The 18,487-nt window shown below is 33.2% G+C and overlaps 1 protein-coding gene across 4 annotated transcripts in view; it reads right to left on the reverse strand.

Moving 5' to 3' along the window:
* Mapk10 (mitogen-activated protein kinase 10) overlaps positions 1-18,487 on the reverse strand; it is a 184,036-nt gene that overhangs the window by 32,528 nt on the left and 133,021 nt on the right. For 3 of the 4 annotated variants that reach the window (XM_071614822.1, XM_027939799.2, XM_071614821.1), the window contains 2 exons: positions 13,855-14,037; positions 9,263-9,387 (listed from right to left, as the gene is read on the reverse strand). In XM_071614822.1, the coding sequence (XP_071470923.1) occupies positions 9,263-9,387; positions 13,855-14,037 (308 nt within the window). The remainder of the gene's footprint in view (positions 1-9,262; positions 9,388-13,854; positions 14,038-18,487) is intronic. The other variant, XM_027939802.1, reaches the window with a different exon arrangement.

Here is an 18,487-nt window from a genome sequence, read left to right on the forward strand (position 1 = left end):
CATACATAGCTTCAAGAAGCAAGTAATTAAATCCAAGGTCATAATCAGAAAGGCAGGCACTTTTAATGAAAAGAAACAAAGGCTTTCTCTACCAACAAAATGTTAAGAGAAACCAGTTATTTTTATTTTAATAAAATAAGATATTTCTTCTTTTGTTATAGTTTTCAATTTTCTCCAAAAATTCCTTAAAGAAATCAAATTTGGGGCTGGGGCTATAGCTCAGTGGCAGAACACTTGCATAGCATATGTGAGGCACTGGGTTTAATCTTCAATACCACATAAAAACATAAATAAAGGCATGCTGTCCATCTACAACTATAAAAAATTTTTTTAAAAGAAATCAAATTTTACATTTCTGATTTTTTAAAATATTTTACTGAGTTGCTATTAAATTTTATATAATAAACTTTATATGCAAACTGACTGCATCTTCAGGCACAATAACGGCAAATACAAATAATATCTATAGATGGCTTTAAGCATGAATCTGTATTCTGTGGCAGAAATCAAGAAACAAAAACAGTACTCTCAGAATTTCAGACGGATGAATTATTCATAAACTGTCTTGAAGACATGCCCTAACCTTCTGATATTACTCACCAAAGGAAAATGCCAATTACAAAGACTTTAATCCCTTTCTCCCAAAGGGGGAGACAGTCTGTGCAAAGAACTGTTTTCATTAATAACTAATATAAATCATTTTTTCTAGGTACTTCATGTTTAATACACAGTTCTAAACCAAGGCTCAATGATTTAATAAAAAGATTACATGATATTCAAAGCAAGCATATGTATGTGTCAATCAGTGGCTTACCTCCAAAAAGGGAACAACTACAATAATTTTTTTAATATAGATGCATTAAATTCATAATTACTGTAGCTCATATTTTTCCTTATCATTCCTAAATGATAAGAAATCACTTCACTGTTATAATCAATATTCACTGAGCATAAAAGAATCTATTAAACATATTTATAATCACGTATACACATGGAGTCTAAAAGAGTATAAAAAGTACATTTATAATTATATATATTTATCAGCCTATTCTTTACCATGTTGTTTTAGGAATTTATTATGGATTCAAGAGAATTCAGTAGTTAATGAAGTTAAAGTGAAAGTAGAAATACAACAAAAAGTATTCATAATGTAAGTGAAATAGTGCCAGTAAGTGATATTCATAATCAAATAATGTTAGCTTTTATTGTAAAAATACATTCAAGGGAATTAAAAATAAAAGGTAATAATAAGTGACAATAATTCCCTACTACTACCCTCAACTATTTGAATTTTGTTTGAAGGATCCAGATAGCCAATGCATTTATAGATGAGTCTTTAAGCTATAAATTTAGTCTTTCCAAATAGTTAACATAACAACTTTATAATTTTTTTCTGTTATTTAGTAATAATCTACGCATTTCAGTTACCAAAACCTGGCTAGATCACTGTTTATATTCAGAACCAAATAGTTGTCCAAGAATTATAGGTAGAGATAAATATGCATAATATGTAAATTATTATTCAAAACAGTTGATGCACATCTGGTTGAAGATTAGTGGATTCTCATTGCAATTTAGTTATAGCTAATTAATACTGGGAGGTACATGTCATTACAGATCTCTCTTCCATTCAGGAAATCATATACTAAACATGTTAAATAATCAAATCAAATAAAAAGTTTCTCCAGGAGACAGTATGTTATCAAAAGTTTCCATTCTATAAAAATTTCCATTAGCCATTAACTGAATATAAATCTACCAAGTGCAATGAAAACAGAAAGCTTTTTGTTTATTATTTTTAAATTTACTGCAAATCACCATCATCTATGTCAGTGTGGAACGTAAAGAGTGGGCTCGATTAACATTTACAGAATCAGGGAATAAATACTATGTTGTTAACAAATAAAGGCTGTCTGAACAGCTTGTAGGTACTGGATTAAAAAAAGAGAGGAGATACGAAATGAAGGAAAGACAAAGTAAGAAAGAAGTGTATGAGAAGGAAGAATGACAGAAGTTTCTCTAGTGTACTTTGCCTACTTGTCAGCAGAAGAGTAGAATTAAAGGAAGACTCAACTACAGAAAAAAGATAGCTGAATCCTTTCACTGCCCCATGTTGTCCAACAATCCTGTAGGCTCCCCTTCAGCCCACTACAAGCTGGAAGAGAGACATAAACATATAAAAGGGGGAAGCACACATATTCAGTGAAAACCCCAGTGAGAAATGCTCTTCTGCCAGGACTATCAAGTTAGTATTTCTTGGCAAGAAATCATAAAATATTGGAACCAATTAAATAGTTACCCAGGGTAACATGACTGTGTGCCTGAGGAGGTCCCCCAAACCTTCTAACCTCCAAAGTCTTCTCTCCAGTGTAGGTGCAGTTCTTTGGTTACTTCCCTCTTATTTGGGGATTTCAGAGTGACTAGGCAATGATGACTAGGTAAGTGACATCGCTGGGTGCATATACCCACATGTGTCCTCATCTAGGATCAACTCTCTATCTCAGGGGGCTGACCCCTCAGAGATGCATTTCCCCTGGGCTCATCTGTCAGCCTCAGGGCTGATCTCAGCCAACAGAAGGCAGACACTACCAGGAGATCAGGACACACTCCACTCCACTTGTCCCCTCCCTCTGTTCAGAAGCAAGTGAATCTCCTCTGTGTCTTTGACTCAAGTTCCCACAGGGCAGGCCTATCACTGCTCCCCCTTGGATCCAGTAAATTATCTCTTCATTCTAGGGCTCGTGGTTGCTACCTATATTAGCTAATCTGGGAGAATATCTGCTCTGGCTTTTGCACAGCGATCTAAGAACATTCTAAGCTTTGTCTCTGTTTAAATGCTCTTTAGGGATGCATCTGAGATGCATGTCTCTCCTGACTGCCCTGCTGGTCTTAACTGTCTGTCCTACCTTATTTGTCTACATGTCTGTATCAGCTTTTACTCAGGATGACAGACCAAATTCTGGAGCCTGCCGACCACAGGCTTCTGATTTATTTTTCTGTTCTTTCTGATCCTCTGCCTAGCTCTACTCTATTTTCTCATCAGGGTGTCTGGTTCTGTGTCCACGTAGCTGCTCACAATTGTGGAGTTGATATTCTAAGTGTTGATAATTGCCGAGCTGCAGCGCAAAACTACTCTGCAATGACTCTAAACTCTTAAGATTTACCTTGAAGAGATTTTTGGAGATAGGCAACATTAAAATTTACATTTGTCTGTTTCAAGAAGATTGAAAATAACACACATTTCCTGCATGGTTGGCATCCCTTCTCTGCCTTCTCTTTGGTAATATCTAGTAATATACAATAAGATGACACATAAGAAGATGATAAAATACTGTCAGATAGTATATCTGCTCAAAGGGCATGAAATCTGTGATGTAATAAAATAGCTTAACACAGTCAGGTTAACTTTTTCCTATAAATTCTTTCATTGTAGGCAAAAACTATAATCCCTAAAGTAATTAAATAGTAAACAGTAATATCAATAAAACTTTTAAGGCTCTATTAATTACCTTATGTTATGAACAAACAGTAAAATATGTAACACTGCTGACTACTCTGGGCTTACATTTTCTCAGTGCTTATTTTAATTGAACTTTGGCATTATTACACATGTGCTACCTTGCTTCCCAGGTGAGGCTCTCACTGGGAATCTGAAGGTCAGGTTGTTTAACTAAGGATATTCAGTATAGGGAGATTAAATTTTCACTCAGCCTGGCCCCAATTCCCAAACTAATATTTAATTAAGTAAGAAATATCTGGCAAGCTCAGCTCTGACCCTGTTCCCTAATCACTCTCCACCCAAACTGGTTAGATTAGTCACACTTTGTCTTTGGTCTATTCAAGTCAGCCCACACAGGACTGCTACCCTTCTTGGGATCCTCAAGGACCTTGGTTCATGCACTCTTGAACAGAATTCTCAGATGCCAGATGCCTGACTGACTCAACCTGCCCCTCTGTTCAGATCCCTGGAGCACCATTTCAGCCGTTAGAGATGGTACCTGGGCCTCTCTGAGTTAGACCCTTTAACTTAGTGGTCTGACAAGCTGATCACTCCTGACAATAAAGTCTGAGCCCCAACACCTGTCTACCTTAGGGGATGGTTTTAGTGTCAGAGGTTGATCCTTTCTTTTTCTCAAGAATCGAGAAATTAAGCAATGTCCTCTCATCCCACACAGTTTAAATTGGCTTCCTTATGATGATGAATTTGAGTTGTGATGTCTTTGGTTTGGTGATGGAATGTACTTCTCCCTCTTCAGCTCCTACACCCTACTCTCCTTCTCCCACTTGGTTATGTACAAATCTATAGAAACCTTTAATAAAGATTCTTACACTCAGGAGTTTTTTCATGGCGCTCTGAAGTTTAAAAAAAAAATGGTTACATTTTTCCAGATGTGATGGTACATGCTTATAATACCAGCAGTTTAGGAGGCTGAGGCAGGAGGACTGCAAGTTTGAGGCCAGCCTCATCGGGGCCCTAAGCAACTTAGCGAGACCCTCTCTTAAAATTAAAAATAAAAATGGCTGGGGATGTGGCTCAGTGGCTAAGTCCCCCTGGGTTCAATCCCTCATATCAAATCCAAAAAGTTACATTTTATGTCCCTCTTAAATACTCTTCTTACTTGCCCTGAGAGGTAATTAACTCTACCTTAGAGTTCACCAAAGAGATCAAAAGTTCTCAGTAACCCTATCCTTAGGGAGCTAGGTAAATGCCACCATTCTATCCTACTAGGGTCTCTAAGCTCAAGAATCTGTTAAGAAAAAAGGCAACAAAATGAGCCTTATTCCAGTATTTTTCTTCAATGGTGTACACAGAAGATAGTAAACTGAGTCCCCAAAAGAATCCTGAATATCCCCTACTTTCCTAAAATAAAGTTATAATGAAAATTTGTGGGCTTCATACTTTGTTTTCTTTTGGTTTAAACTAATGGCACTGGATGGCCTTACATTTGGCAAAGTAGATGTGTATCCATCATCAAAAACCAAGGACCAACCCGTTAAAAACATGTAAAAACTACATGACCTTTGACAGGTAACAGGCACGAGCAGTGGGAACATGAGGTTAAGGGGATAATTCTATAAACTGGGCCCCCTGTGCTGACCCCACATGCTCTCTTTAAAAAACAATTTACCTGCAACCCTACCTGGCTTAAGTCAATAGGATATGTCACATTCCTGAGTGAACAACCTGCTATCTACAGGAGAAATGCAGGCTTGTTTTGCCAGTAAGAAAAAGACAGGTTACCTTGAAGCAGTTAGGGCCACAACTTTTATGATCCACCCACAGACCAGATCCCAGAACTCAAAAAGATAAGGATAATTTACCCTAATCATTAAATCTGTGAGAACAAGTTCCAACTACAACTTGTTAGCATGGGCCATAGTGATTCAGCCTTGCTTCAGACATTTACCATGTGTAGTAGGGACTTGAAAGTCTGATACAGCTCTGCTGTGGGTCAGAAGTCAAGAGGTGGACCTGGGTGGGACTCTAGAAACTTCCGAGGGACTCCCAATAAAACTGGAATGGGGAGGGGGTTGCTATCCTTCTCCCCTCTGAGAGGACCCACTCTCTTCCTTGAGAGTTTCCCTTTTTCCTATTCCTTCCAATAAACTCTGCTATTTCTTTTACTAATCTCCTTTCTTGCCTGGAATCCTCTCAAACAAGAACACAAAAGGCTGGGACCTCTGGCTTTGTCTCTGTGGGAAGATCTCCTCTAAAACAGTTTTTAATAATTAACCAAAAAATTGTTAGAGAATACTTTTATATTCCTCAGCCAGCTGGACTTTTTCATCAGATACAACTACCTTTTCCTAATACCAAAAGGTAGTAAAGCTTTTCATGTAAGTCATAATAGCAATAGTAATAACAGTGACAATACTAATGATGATTTATACGCTCTTTACTGGCTGCCATTGCTGTACTAAGCATATTACAAGCACATATTTTTTAAATTCTTAGAACACTATATTGTAAGTATAACACAGGACAACTTGCTCAGTTAGGAAGACTGAGTTGCAGAAAGTTTAAGAAATTGATCAAAGCCAGCTACCATGGGCAGAGTAAAAATTTAAGTCAAACCCATCTTTTCACATCTATAAAGGTGCAAACAACTCAATAGACTGCAATTGAATGCAATATCTTTACCCTCTTGATGAACATTGAGCCAGTTAGAATACCAACCCATTATTTCACAAAAAAGGATTGACATTTAGTGTAGCCTTTGTGCTCTTTTTTGGACATGAACTTTTGTTACTCTGAACATTCTTTGACTAAGAACTTGCTAATAATTTGGGCAGTTATAACTTCAAAGTCTTTATACACTACTGTATTGCACACATAGGCCATTATTCAGCTTGATATCCAGATTTTTAAATTTTCAGCTTATGCAAATATAATTAATTTTCTCTATTAGAGTTCTAAAAATATTAATAGGCTCATCTCTCTTGATTTTGGAATTGTGGTTCTTTGGGAAATATGTGTAAGATAATGTACAATATGATTAATAGATTAGTACATAAAATATTTATCTACTTTTTTTTCAACATCTCCTGCAGATATCAAATTTTCCCACATCTTCTCCCTTATATCTTGTTCACTTGTGTCTATTTTCCTTCAGCAAAACTAATTTTTCTTCCCTCTGTGAATTTCCTGCCCTCCCAAGCATTACTTGTGAGTTACTTGACAGCTGCTTGAACATGGATCTCCTTGATGACCTCTAATCATGGGACTTCTAATTAACTGATATTTCCATTTATTTGTTTTATAAATACACACTAGAGTTTATTATGCAAAACATTCTTTTCAACCCTGGCAGACATATAACTCCACTATAGCTTTGCCAAAAGTCTATAAAGAAAGGTCCTTTTATTTTAAATACATATTCATGTCCAATTACGAAGACATTAATGCTACTGGTACTACAAAAAGCATAACTGACTTCTAGCACTTTCTGCTTCTAGCACTTTCCAGATGTCACTTCCTATTTGTGGTTTCTGTAATATATTTTGCAGCATAATAAACTATTCTTGCCCTAGGATCAGAATTCACTGCAACATTTGTAGATACATGACAATTTTACTCTTGTATAATCAATGATCCTAGTCTAGATGCCAAATATATGCTTGTTTTTATGTGTACATATTCCTTGTCATAGATCTTCATTTTGTAGAAGATTCTTCTCCTAAACTTCATAGGAGAATTTTATTGTCACTTATTGTCATCCCTGCCTCAGTATAACAATTTTGAAAAAGTTGAAAAATAGACTCTTGTATCTTTGGTATCCTTTTATCTTTTTATCCTTCAAAGAATTTTTTTCATAAAAAGTTAAAATAATTTAAAACTCATTGGCATTATTCTACTATGTTGTTACAGAGTCTAAGCAACTGTCTCTTTTATAGGCAACATAATTACAAGTGAATTACAAATGCAGACTTTATGACTCCAATTAAACTCCAGGCCACAATCCATTAAAAACAGATTACATTCATTAAATTAGATCTAAGCAAAAAATAAATATGCCATATAATTCAAACTATCAAAATAAATGAGGAGCAACAATTTCAACTAATTTGTTTATCTACAATTTTTATCAATACAACCAAAAATATCTTTTTGAACGTTATAAGAGCAAAAGTTTTACATTTCATTTTCACACATGCATACACATATTTACATATGTATGTAATATATACATATTTACATATACATGTATAGATGAGTGTTTATATACATATATATCTATTTTGCAAAATATATATGTGTATTATATATAAAATTCTCTACATATTGCCTCACTTCATTTTATTCCAAGAACATTGGAAAATATTTCCTAAGCATAAGAGATTGCAAGATGTTCCATACTTTAGTTACAAGAATGTATATTCATTTTAAGAAAATCATAAACTCAGAACTATTAAGTTAAGGGAATTTTATTTTGTAAGAATCAAATCAAGTGACTAAAAATCCTAAGCAAAATAAAATGTCAACATCATTGTAAAACTGCTTAAGTAAGCAGGTCTTAAGAAAAAGTTGTGCAGTTTTTGTCAGCCTTAGCAGACATATAACTCCACTATCATTTCCATGTGGGAGGCTCACCACTGTAGTGTTCTCTCTGAACCTTTTGAATATTTAATGATCACATTACCTATGCAAAGGAGCTTGCTGCTTGTGTCTGTAAAGATCAATTCTACCTGGTCCTCACTATCATCTCTCAGCCTCTGCTTCTCTAGTGAAGAATGAAGAAATGAGGATTATGTAAATTTAAATTTAGCACCTGTCACATGTGCAAGTACATGATGAGGCAGAGGAAAAGAAACTGAAACATAGCAAAAATATCTTCAAGCATACTCTGGGGTATGGAGAAGGGTAAAAAGTAAATAGTATTTCAAATAAAAGATTAGAACAGATTGAAACACATGCATTAGAAAGTATTATGTTATAAAACAAATGAGATAGTTTAGCACAGATATTCTAAGAATTTGAAGAGATTCTGACATTTGTGAGAAAGGGTAACATTGCTGATAGTAACATTTAAAGGAGGTGCAAAAAGCAAATTCTCATCAGAAGGCCTATATAACACATGTGGACAACAGCAATATACATTGCTCTACTAATCTGTGGCCCAGTATAGAGAAAATGAGATAAGTAAAGATGTAAGAAAGAAAATAGAGTCAATATTTTTCAATTGTTGACAAATAGTTTGAAGATAAAAGTTATGGTTCTAAGAAGATTCTTAAGAAAGAAAAGATACACCACACTATGATATTCACTTTGGAATCAACCTTAAAAATAATGTCTGTATTGAAATACCCACTTTTTCTTGTCTAGCTCATGTAGTTTCACAAAGTCACCATTAGCTTGATAAAAGGTTTCTAACTGAAATATTAAATATCACATGATACTAATAGACGTATTATTATGGAACAGAAGCAAAGTAGCTTATCCTGTACTGGGTTTTCAACCATGAATCTTGCATTGGAAGAGGCTAAAAACACATTGGATGAGACATACAAACAATTTAATGAACACAAATGGTAAATGTGCCAAGTACATCTAAGGTTTGGACTAAATCACCCCCTTTCATAGGAAGTCCTAAAAAACAAATTCATTTAAAAGATAGTTAAGGAAAATATCTTTTACAGGGGCAGATAATGGTATTTTTGACCTAGAATTTTTTGTGTGCCCTTCTGGGGTTCAATCCTACTAAGAGTTTACTACAGCTAAGGTTTGTTTATGGAAAGAAAATAAAATATGCCTCTGCCTTACCGCCTCCACTTCAGCAGGATCGTACCAGACGTTGATGTAAGGGTGCTGTAAGGCGTCATCCACTGATATCCTCTTGGCTGGGTCAATCACTAGCATCTTTGACAACAAATCCCTGGCTTGGCTGGCTGAAACAATCAATGAGAAAAACAACCAGCAAGATTTTTATTTGTTGTATGGAGTGGAAACTAAAGCAAAAAAAATCAACAAATATCTTGTTTCTAAATGAATATCAAGTCCATTTCTGGATATTCTGGAAAAAGAAATTAATTTTGCATCTCTTTCTATAGGTCTCGAGGCCTAAGGCATCATCTAGGGCTCATTGAAGTTATAATATAAATACACAATTATTCATTTAACATTCAAATAACTTAAGCAACATTCACCAGAAAGTTAATATAAGCAAAATAATTTTCTTAGGTAATCTGGATGACCATAGGCTGAAGGGATAACAAGCATACAAATGCAAATCCATGATGTTTGATAGTGATGGCTCTTTGAAGATAAGCAATGTGTATTTTCATGTTCTCATTCATATTTTAGAATTATTAAAATTTGAACTGAATTCAAATTGATGAGAGATCATATAGCCCCAATTTATTGTATGCATGAAAATAACCTGAAGAGTAGTAGTGATAGATATGATATCATTCAACTGGTGAATTGTCATTTTAACATTTTGTGATCATCAGGCACTTTAAATCAGTAGAATCATGATTTCATGAAATCAAGTAGTTAATGGCTGAAGTCCGTTCAATGCTACACATGACAGCAATGTAAAACTACATTATGTTTATATTACTAAGATTAATTTTATGATTATGGGTAGTATTAGTTGTAAAGTTATTTAGTGATAATCAGTAAGCATATTTGTTTAAGAACACTAGTAAAGCCTCATTAATTTTTAATCTCTAAAAAATATATAAAATTTTACAAAAATTACTGTTTGAATGGAAATAAATATCTTAAACCGAAATTGTTATTCAATTGATAGAAAGGTTTAATAGTAAAAATATTCAGCTGGTTCCAAATATATAGTAAAACTTCAAATTAAAAGGAAAAGAGCCTCAATTGATTTAAGAATAAATCATAAAAATATGGATATATATCAATTTTTATTTCATCAATTTTTCAGAGAAAAGCAACTAGGTAAGTTGTGTAAAACTGAAAATAACATAATATGAAAATCAGAAAATACCAATTGTCCCAACAAGCTTGAGTCAACCACTGTATCTATGGGCATATTTTTTTGGTGCTATTTATTTTTTCAGTTATTTGTTGGTCAAATATTTTTCATATAATTTTAACAAAACTACAGTTAAAATGTAGCAAACCATTTTCACTTATTCTGTATTTTCTTGTGTCTTCACATTTCAATAAAGAAACCTTCTGATGTCTTGTTCTAACATGAAAAATCACTAGTTAACTAATCCTTTAGGATATTTTATGTCTATTAACCATTTTCCTGGTAAATTCAATCACAGAAAATCATTAGTATTATTTACAAATAGAAGTTTGAAGCTTATAAGAATAATAAAAATATAAAAAGACTTGTATGTTAATTCAAACTTTAATATTTCTCATTACTAGTTTGAAAGACTTCTTTGATTTATAAATGATTTTACATCTATTTTCCCTTTTATTGTCCTATCAAACCCACCATATTTCACTTTTTAGAGCAGGCGCTGTAATAGGGCCATGAACTATATTAATACCAAATCATCTTAGGAAGAAATAATAGTAAATATCTTATGTCTGAAACAAAATGAGGAAAATATTTCAATGCTTTATCTTTCATTTGCAAAAAAAAAAATCTGTTATGCTCTTTTTAAAATATAATGAAATATATTGTTTCTTTTGGCTATTGTATGTTATGATTCTTAACAATGTGGTAATTTTACATTAAAATTAAATTAAATAATCATAACAATAATAAAATAGTTTATCCTTTACAAAGAATATAATTATAGAGGTTCCACTTAAAAAGAAAACTCAAGGGGCAGGGGTTGTGGCTCAGTGGCAGAGCGCTTGCCCCTCACATGTGAGGCACTGTGTTCAACCCTCAGACCATATAAAAATAAACAAACAAAATAAAGATATTGTGTTCATATATAAATTTAAAAATTTTTTAAAGTAAACTCAAGAAAGTTGGAATTACATGACAGAGCATGATATACTTTAATAATTTTTCTATCAGTGCTGTCATTATCATTCAGTAGTTTAATAAGAGCTTTGCTGTCTTCACTTGTTATACTACAGGTGTCTTCATCAGAAGGGATGATTTTACCTAACATCTCAATTAGCATCCCGAAGGAATAAATGCTAAAATATCTCTTCTTAGAGTATTAGCTCTTTCCTAATGTGCATAAAGATAATGTTGATCTTAAAAATGATTGAGTTGGTAATAATTTAGTCCATACCATACCTAAAGTCCATAGGAAAGCTAAAGGAAGAAAGATCCACTGTGAAGCCTAAGTATCAAGAACAAAGGAACAATATGGAATATTTAAAATACACTAGGTAAAAATTTAGAAAATAGTAGCACTGCATTATAGTGTCTCCGTCTCATTTAAGTCTACCATAGATATTCAAATTTTGTTAGTTATGTCTATAGATCAGAATTCTCCACTGAACACTTAGGGTTATATTTCAAAGCGTACGTCTTAACGTTTTTCTTTTTTGATCACATATAAGTATTTTTAAATATATTTTTTATTATTTTTAACAGTATTTAGTATTTGTTATAAGCTCTGAAGGCACTGTATTAAGTGCAACATTAAGCAAATTAATCCTCCCAACAAATCCCTGCCTCCATGTGTACAAAGAGATAACTTGCCCAGAGTCACACAGATTTCAAGGCACAGTGGCAGAATTTGAAACTTGAGTGGGGTTGGGGCTATCAGATTTCCTTCAAAATGAGTTCTCAGGAGTGTCCTAAAGTTTAACAGAAAATAGGATATTATTTATCTTACAGTTAATACATTGCCAAATTTGTGCCTAGTTTCCAAACAAATCAAAGGTCTTTTTACCTCAATATTTGGGGGGGAAGATACTGAGATTTGTTACTCAAGTTATTAACTGCAGACATCATGGTAGAAAAGAATCACTTGTTAATAAGTGTTTATACTGAATAAAAATGAATAGGTGAAATTTCATTTACCACTGTCAACTGAAAAAGCACTATAAATAGAAATAAAATGCTAAAATACAAATAAAAGAAAGCCACAATACAAATAAAACAAACTCAAACATCTGATTTTATAACTCCAAGATTTTACAACTGAAAACAGGCACTGAAAATATTTTCAGACCAAATAGAAAGGATTGAAAGCATGATGGATGTATATTACATTGGTTTCTGAAACTTACTTCAAAAAACGATTTAAGTTTCTAAGTATACTCTATGAAATAGTTAACCTAAATCTTGTTAACACACTTTATTCTTACCCTTCCTTCTGAATATCTAATTATAAAGTCCTCAGCCACTCCCCTTGGTAAAAATGGTCTTTTTTTTTAAATTTTTTTTATTGTTGGTTGTTCAAAACATTACATAGTTCTTGATATATCATCTTTCACACTTTGCTTCAAGTGGGTTATGAACTCCCATTTTTAGCCCATATACAGATTGCAGAATCACATCAATTACACATCCATTGATTTACATATTGCCATACTAGTGACTGTCATGTTCTGCTACCTTTCCTATCCTCTACTATCCCCCCTCCCCTCCCCTCCCCACCCCTCTTCTCTCTCTACCCCCTCTACAGACCTTCATTTCTCCCCCTTGTATTATTTTTCCCTTTCCCCTCATTTCCTCTTGTATAACCCTGAGGGTCTCCTTCCATTTCCATGCAATTTCCCTTCTCTCTCCCTTTCCCTCCCACCTCTCATCTCTGTTTAATGTTAATCTTCTTCTCATGCTCTTTGTCCCTACTCTGTTCTTAGTTATTCTCCTTATATCAAATAAGACATTTGGCATTTGTTTTTTAGGGATTGGCTAGCTTCATTTAGCATAATCTGCTCTAGTGCCATCCATTTCCCTGCAAATTCTATGATTTTGTCATTTTTTAATGCAGAGTAATACTCCATTGTGTATAAATGCCACATTTTTTTAATCCATTCGTCTATTGAAGGGCATCTGGGTTGGTTCCACAGTCTTGCTATTGTGAATTGAGCTGCTATGAACATCGATGTAGCAGTGTCCCTGTAGCATGCTCTTTTTACGTCTTTAGGGAATAGACCAAGAAGGGGAATAGCTGGGTCAAAAGGTGGCTCCATTCCCAGCTTTCCAAGAAATCTCCATACTGCTTTCCAAATTGGCTGCACCAATTTGCAGTCCCACCAGTAATGTACAAGTGTACCCTTTTCCCCACATCCTCGCCAGCACTTGAAATGCAAATCAAAACCACCCTAAGATACCATCTCACTCCAGTTAAGATTGGCAGCCATTATGAAGTCAAACAACAAAAATGGTCTTTTTAAAAGTACCCTTTCCTTAACTTGAAGTAGTTGAAGTTAAAGATAGGTCTCTAAACCACAAGCTATTTAGCTTCTGTCCTGCACAGAGGTTCTCAAGTTGTCTCTGGAGGGCCTACCTTTAAGTTTATTGTGCTCAGAGTCCGCTGGGAAGAGGGAATCTGGAAAGAGCTTGGGGAAGGTGAGTCCTGCATACTTGGGCCGATTCTCCACATAGTTTCTTACTGTGGGTTGCAATTTCTTCATGAATTCCGGGCAAGGTGTTCCTAGTTGCTCAATTACCTTATTCCACTGGTCAATATCTGAGAATTTAATGGTTAAGGGAAAAAAAGAAGTGCAGACCACTAGCTCTTGCCTCTTGATCATCAAGAAGCTAACATTTCAGAATCCTGAACCATCATCAATAAAAACTGAAGTTTTAATAACCAACGTAAGACAAACACATAAACTTAGAATTGTCAAGCAATGAGTCCTTTCAGAATTTTGAATCTTCTTTTGGAACTTACACACTTTTGGAAGACAGTATTTTTTTTAAACAAAAATAGGATTATGAAATTGTCTTTGGTTTGCAAAGATAAAAAGTTATCCAAATAACACAAGAAGAATGAATCATATCAAGAAAGCATCTATATAGTCATGTGGTTTACAATTAAAAAGTATACTTCATAGTGATATTTTTAACCTGAATCTACCTCAATCATTTCTATTTTTAAAATAACAAGTACATTAATATTTTGAATAATATTTATTTACATTTTTCTTAAATTACCTTTAAGAATTTCCTTCTTTAAAAAATATGCATGTTAAATACTATGCTGTTATCAAATAAACCTATGTGAATAACAAAAATTCAACAAAATTAATCATTTCTACTTATACATATTACATATGGGATCAATGTAGTTTTGTCTGCTTTTAATTTTTTAATTAACACACAAAAATACACAAATTTATGGGGTACTAGGAGATGTTTTGATATACATATACATTATATGACGTTCAAATGATGGCAAGCATCTCTATCTTCTCATTTATTATTTATTTGTGGCAAAATCATTAAAAATCCTTTCTTCTAACTTTTCTGAAATATATAATATATTATCTTTATCTATAGTCACCCTGTACGTAATAGGGCACCTGAATTTATCTTTCTTATCTAACTATAATGTAGTATCTATTAAATCCAGCTCCCAGCTTCTCTTCTCTCCCCTCTCCAGCCTCCAGTCATTGAGAATCTCTTTTTCCTCTATCATTAGTATTTAATATATCAGAACTTTGAGAATAATAAACGCCACCCATGAAAACTGAAGAACCAGCTAGAAGGAGCTGATTCCATATTTTCTTGCCATATGACAATGAATGATAGAGGAATAGAAATATGTCTTAAATCCAACACCTCCTCTCCTCTCTCCTTTATTGTTTATTCTTCCACACCTCTTTCCTTTAGTTTTACTCATTTCTACCAAAGTAATATAAAACCATTCAGAGACCCTCACCATAAAAATTGAGGGGTGAGAAGCCTTTATTTATAGTTATTTGAAATGGTTGGACAAAAAAATTGGCAGTTCTGAAAAAAGATAAAACTAACTATCTTAATATGAAAAACTCTAAAATACAAACAGCAGATAGAAGGTTGAACAAAGATCATATTATTTTGCAAATTTTCTACCTCCCTTATAACCTGACTAAAAACACCTAAATTGCTGTATATACTCTCAGTTTCTATAATGGAGTGTGTATATAACTATGGACTATCAACAATGAAATGCAGGTAGGAAAAACTGAAGACTATATCCTCACAAGATCTCAGCAATAATTTAAAAAGAACATGGTTCAGTGAAAGTTCATTAAAGTTCTTATGTGCATGAGACTATAGTAGTAAGTAAGAATCATCAGAAATAAAGAAATTAAAACATTATGTAAGGTTAGAGTTACAAGTTACTTTTAGACAAAAACTAATTTTACATCTATGGCTACAGGTAAGCTACAACTACTTAGATACATGTAAACAGAAAAACATTCATGATGTTAAGATTCAGTGCTTGTCATTGTAAATTCTGAAAGAGGGCTTTCAAAGACAATTAGGCTACCATGCCCTACCAACGCATCCTTTAGTCATTGGTCAAACTTGCTTAGAACTCTAAAGACCTGATGTCAAACTTACAATAGAGCAAAAAAAAATCACTGGATTTTCAATAAAGAAGTCATAAAGAAGTGGCAAAATGCTATGCTACCTTCACATAATTATATTCTAACTCCATTAAGCTAGAATCATAAAGTTATTCACTAAAGTGCTTTTAAAGTAAGATTTCCCAAACAATTCTATGGTATTTTAGAGTAAAACTTGAGAATCAGATATTCTAGAATTTGTTAAACAATAAGTTTTATAAGTCATAATTAAGAGTAAATTAATAATTAAGAGTATGGACAAAATTATCCTTAATTAATATAAATTCTTTTAAATGAAACACTATTGTGCACCTTGATGTAATGATCCACAAAAAAGAAGGGGGCAAAAGTCTTTATTATTTCCAATGAAATAGTTAAATGTTAGGGATCGCCATTTTTGAAATTCTGTGCCTTTATTTTAATCCATCCATTTCAAGGTCCTTCTTCCCTTAAACACGTGTATGTTCCAGTGCATGTTCTTGTTTCCAGATTCTTATAGGACAATTACATGTACAACTATGTCCAACTTAGTTGAGCACATTAATGATTTTTTTAATATGAATTTTTATAATCAAATGTAAGCCAAGACTTGAAGTCATGTCTCCTAGTTCCAAGTCTAGTTCTTATTTCAAGTATTCTAGTAAAGAAAAGAGCAAATTTGGAATTGGTGTGGTTAAAATAATTGCTTTGTTTGGTCATAAACTGATTGTATAATTTGTCACAGGCAATCCTTGTAAAGAATGTCTCTGAAGCTACTTTCTTGTCTTTCAGGACAACATATTTATATAAACTATCAATTTTGTTAATATTTTAAGTAGAAAATAAGGTGATTTTTAAAGAAAAATTATTGATGATAAGAATACATAAAATATTAACTAGATTTTATGAGTATGTATAAATGTTAACATTATGTATATTTTAAAATATAATGGCTAAAATTATTTTTGTAAAAAGATTTATTAGTTTTAGAACATCCATAAGTCTTTGTTTTCATGCTAAATAGGTTGTGGGTGTGAATATTTAGAGACTAGTACTATCCAGTTATCAAAATATCAGTAAAAATATGTGTTTTTATATTTTTGATATACTGTTTCAGAAAGTATTACCCTAACATAAATTACCAAAGCATTGAATAAAAACGGAAAAATGGCATTTAATAAGGACTATTTGACAGTAAATTTCCTCATCTAATTCTAAATTCACTACCCAAAAGTAAAGTTACATTGCAAAAAAGTTTGATTTGATAAGTAGAATATGATGACAGGACAATTTGCACATGTGGTTGAATATTATCAAGGTTTCCAATAAATAGTATTTTAATAGGAGAATAAAACAAAGTACATATGGATAGTGAAGATGAGTATCTAAAATCCTCAGACTGAAAATTATTCCAGTTAATATCAGTTAGCTAATAGTTAAAGTTTAAACACTTCTCTTGCTTTAGCTTCCCTGGTTGGACACTTTCTAAAACATATCAGATGATGTCTTGAACATAATATATGAAAAATACCTCGTAATTTGCTGGGTATTTTGGTCATAATTATGAACATAATTTATGCTATGAACATTGAAGCCTGCAGAAGCTTCTGAGTGGAATCAAACAGAACTGTTTAATGACTTCCTCCTTCTGTACATTTCCAAGTTCTATTTTTTTAAGGTTTTCTTCCATTTTTAAAAATTACTTTTTGTTATTAGTAGTAACATTTCCAGAGTTAACATCATCATGATTTCTGACTTGCTTTCTATTCTATTTTAGGTACAATGGTTTGTGGAAAAAAAAAAATGTGACCTCTATTTACTATTTAGAGAATATCAACATGTGTCTTCAAATTCTTAGCTGTCCCTAAAGATAATATTGCCTAGTAGAAATTTATGTATAGAATAGTACCAGAGGCTATTTTATCTTGCAAGCTAATTAAGTAAGATGTTGAGAATGTTTTTATCTTTATAATAGCTCTGTAGAAAAGAATGCTATGATGAATTAGTAATGTCTGCAATGAAAGTACAATAAGGAAATAGAGGCAGTTTTCTTTGTTGTTATGGTTTATATATGAGGTGTATGCCCAAAAGCTCACATGAGAGACAACACAAGAAAGTTTAAAGGTAAAATGATTGGGTTATGAGAGCCTTAACCTAATCAGTGCATTAGTCCACTTGAATGAATTAACTGGGTGGTTACTGTAGACATGTTGGGTGTAGCTAGATGTGAAAGATTGCTAGGGGCATATTTTGGGGGTCTATATTTTGTCCCTATTGAGAGAAGCTTAACTTTTCTCTTTGCTTCCTGATTGTCCTGTTCTGAGTTGCTTTCTCCCATCACACCCTTCCTCCATGATATTTTGCCTCAAGTTGGGCCCAGAGCAAAGCAGCTGGCCATCTGAGACTGAGACCTTTGAAACTAAATAATTTTTTTCTACCTAAAATTGTTCTTGTCATGTCTCTTGGTCACAGTGGTGAAAAAGCTAACTAAAACACAATTTGGTACCAAGAAGTGGGGTCATTACTATGACTAACCTGGCCATGTGTTTCAGAATATTTTGGAGCTTTTTGGAATTTGTGGGGGAAATTTTGAAATTTAACAAA

This window comes from Marmota flaviventris, chromosome 7 (genome assembly GCF_047511675.1).
Source record: "Marmota flaviventris isolate mMarFla1 chromosome 7, mMarFla1.hap1, whole genome shotgun sequence".
Lineage (NCBI taxonomy): Eukaryota > Metazoa > Chordata > Mammalia > Rodentia > Sciuridae > Marmota > Marmota flaviventris.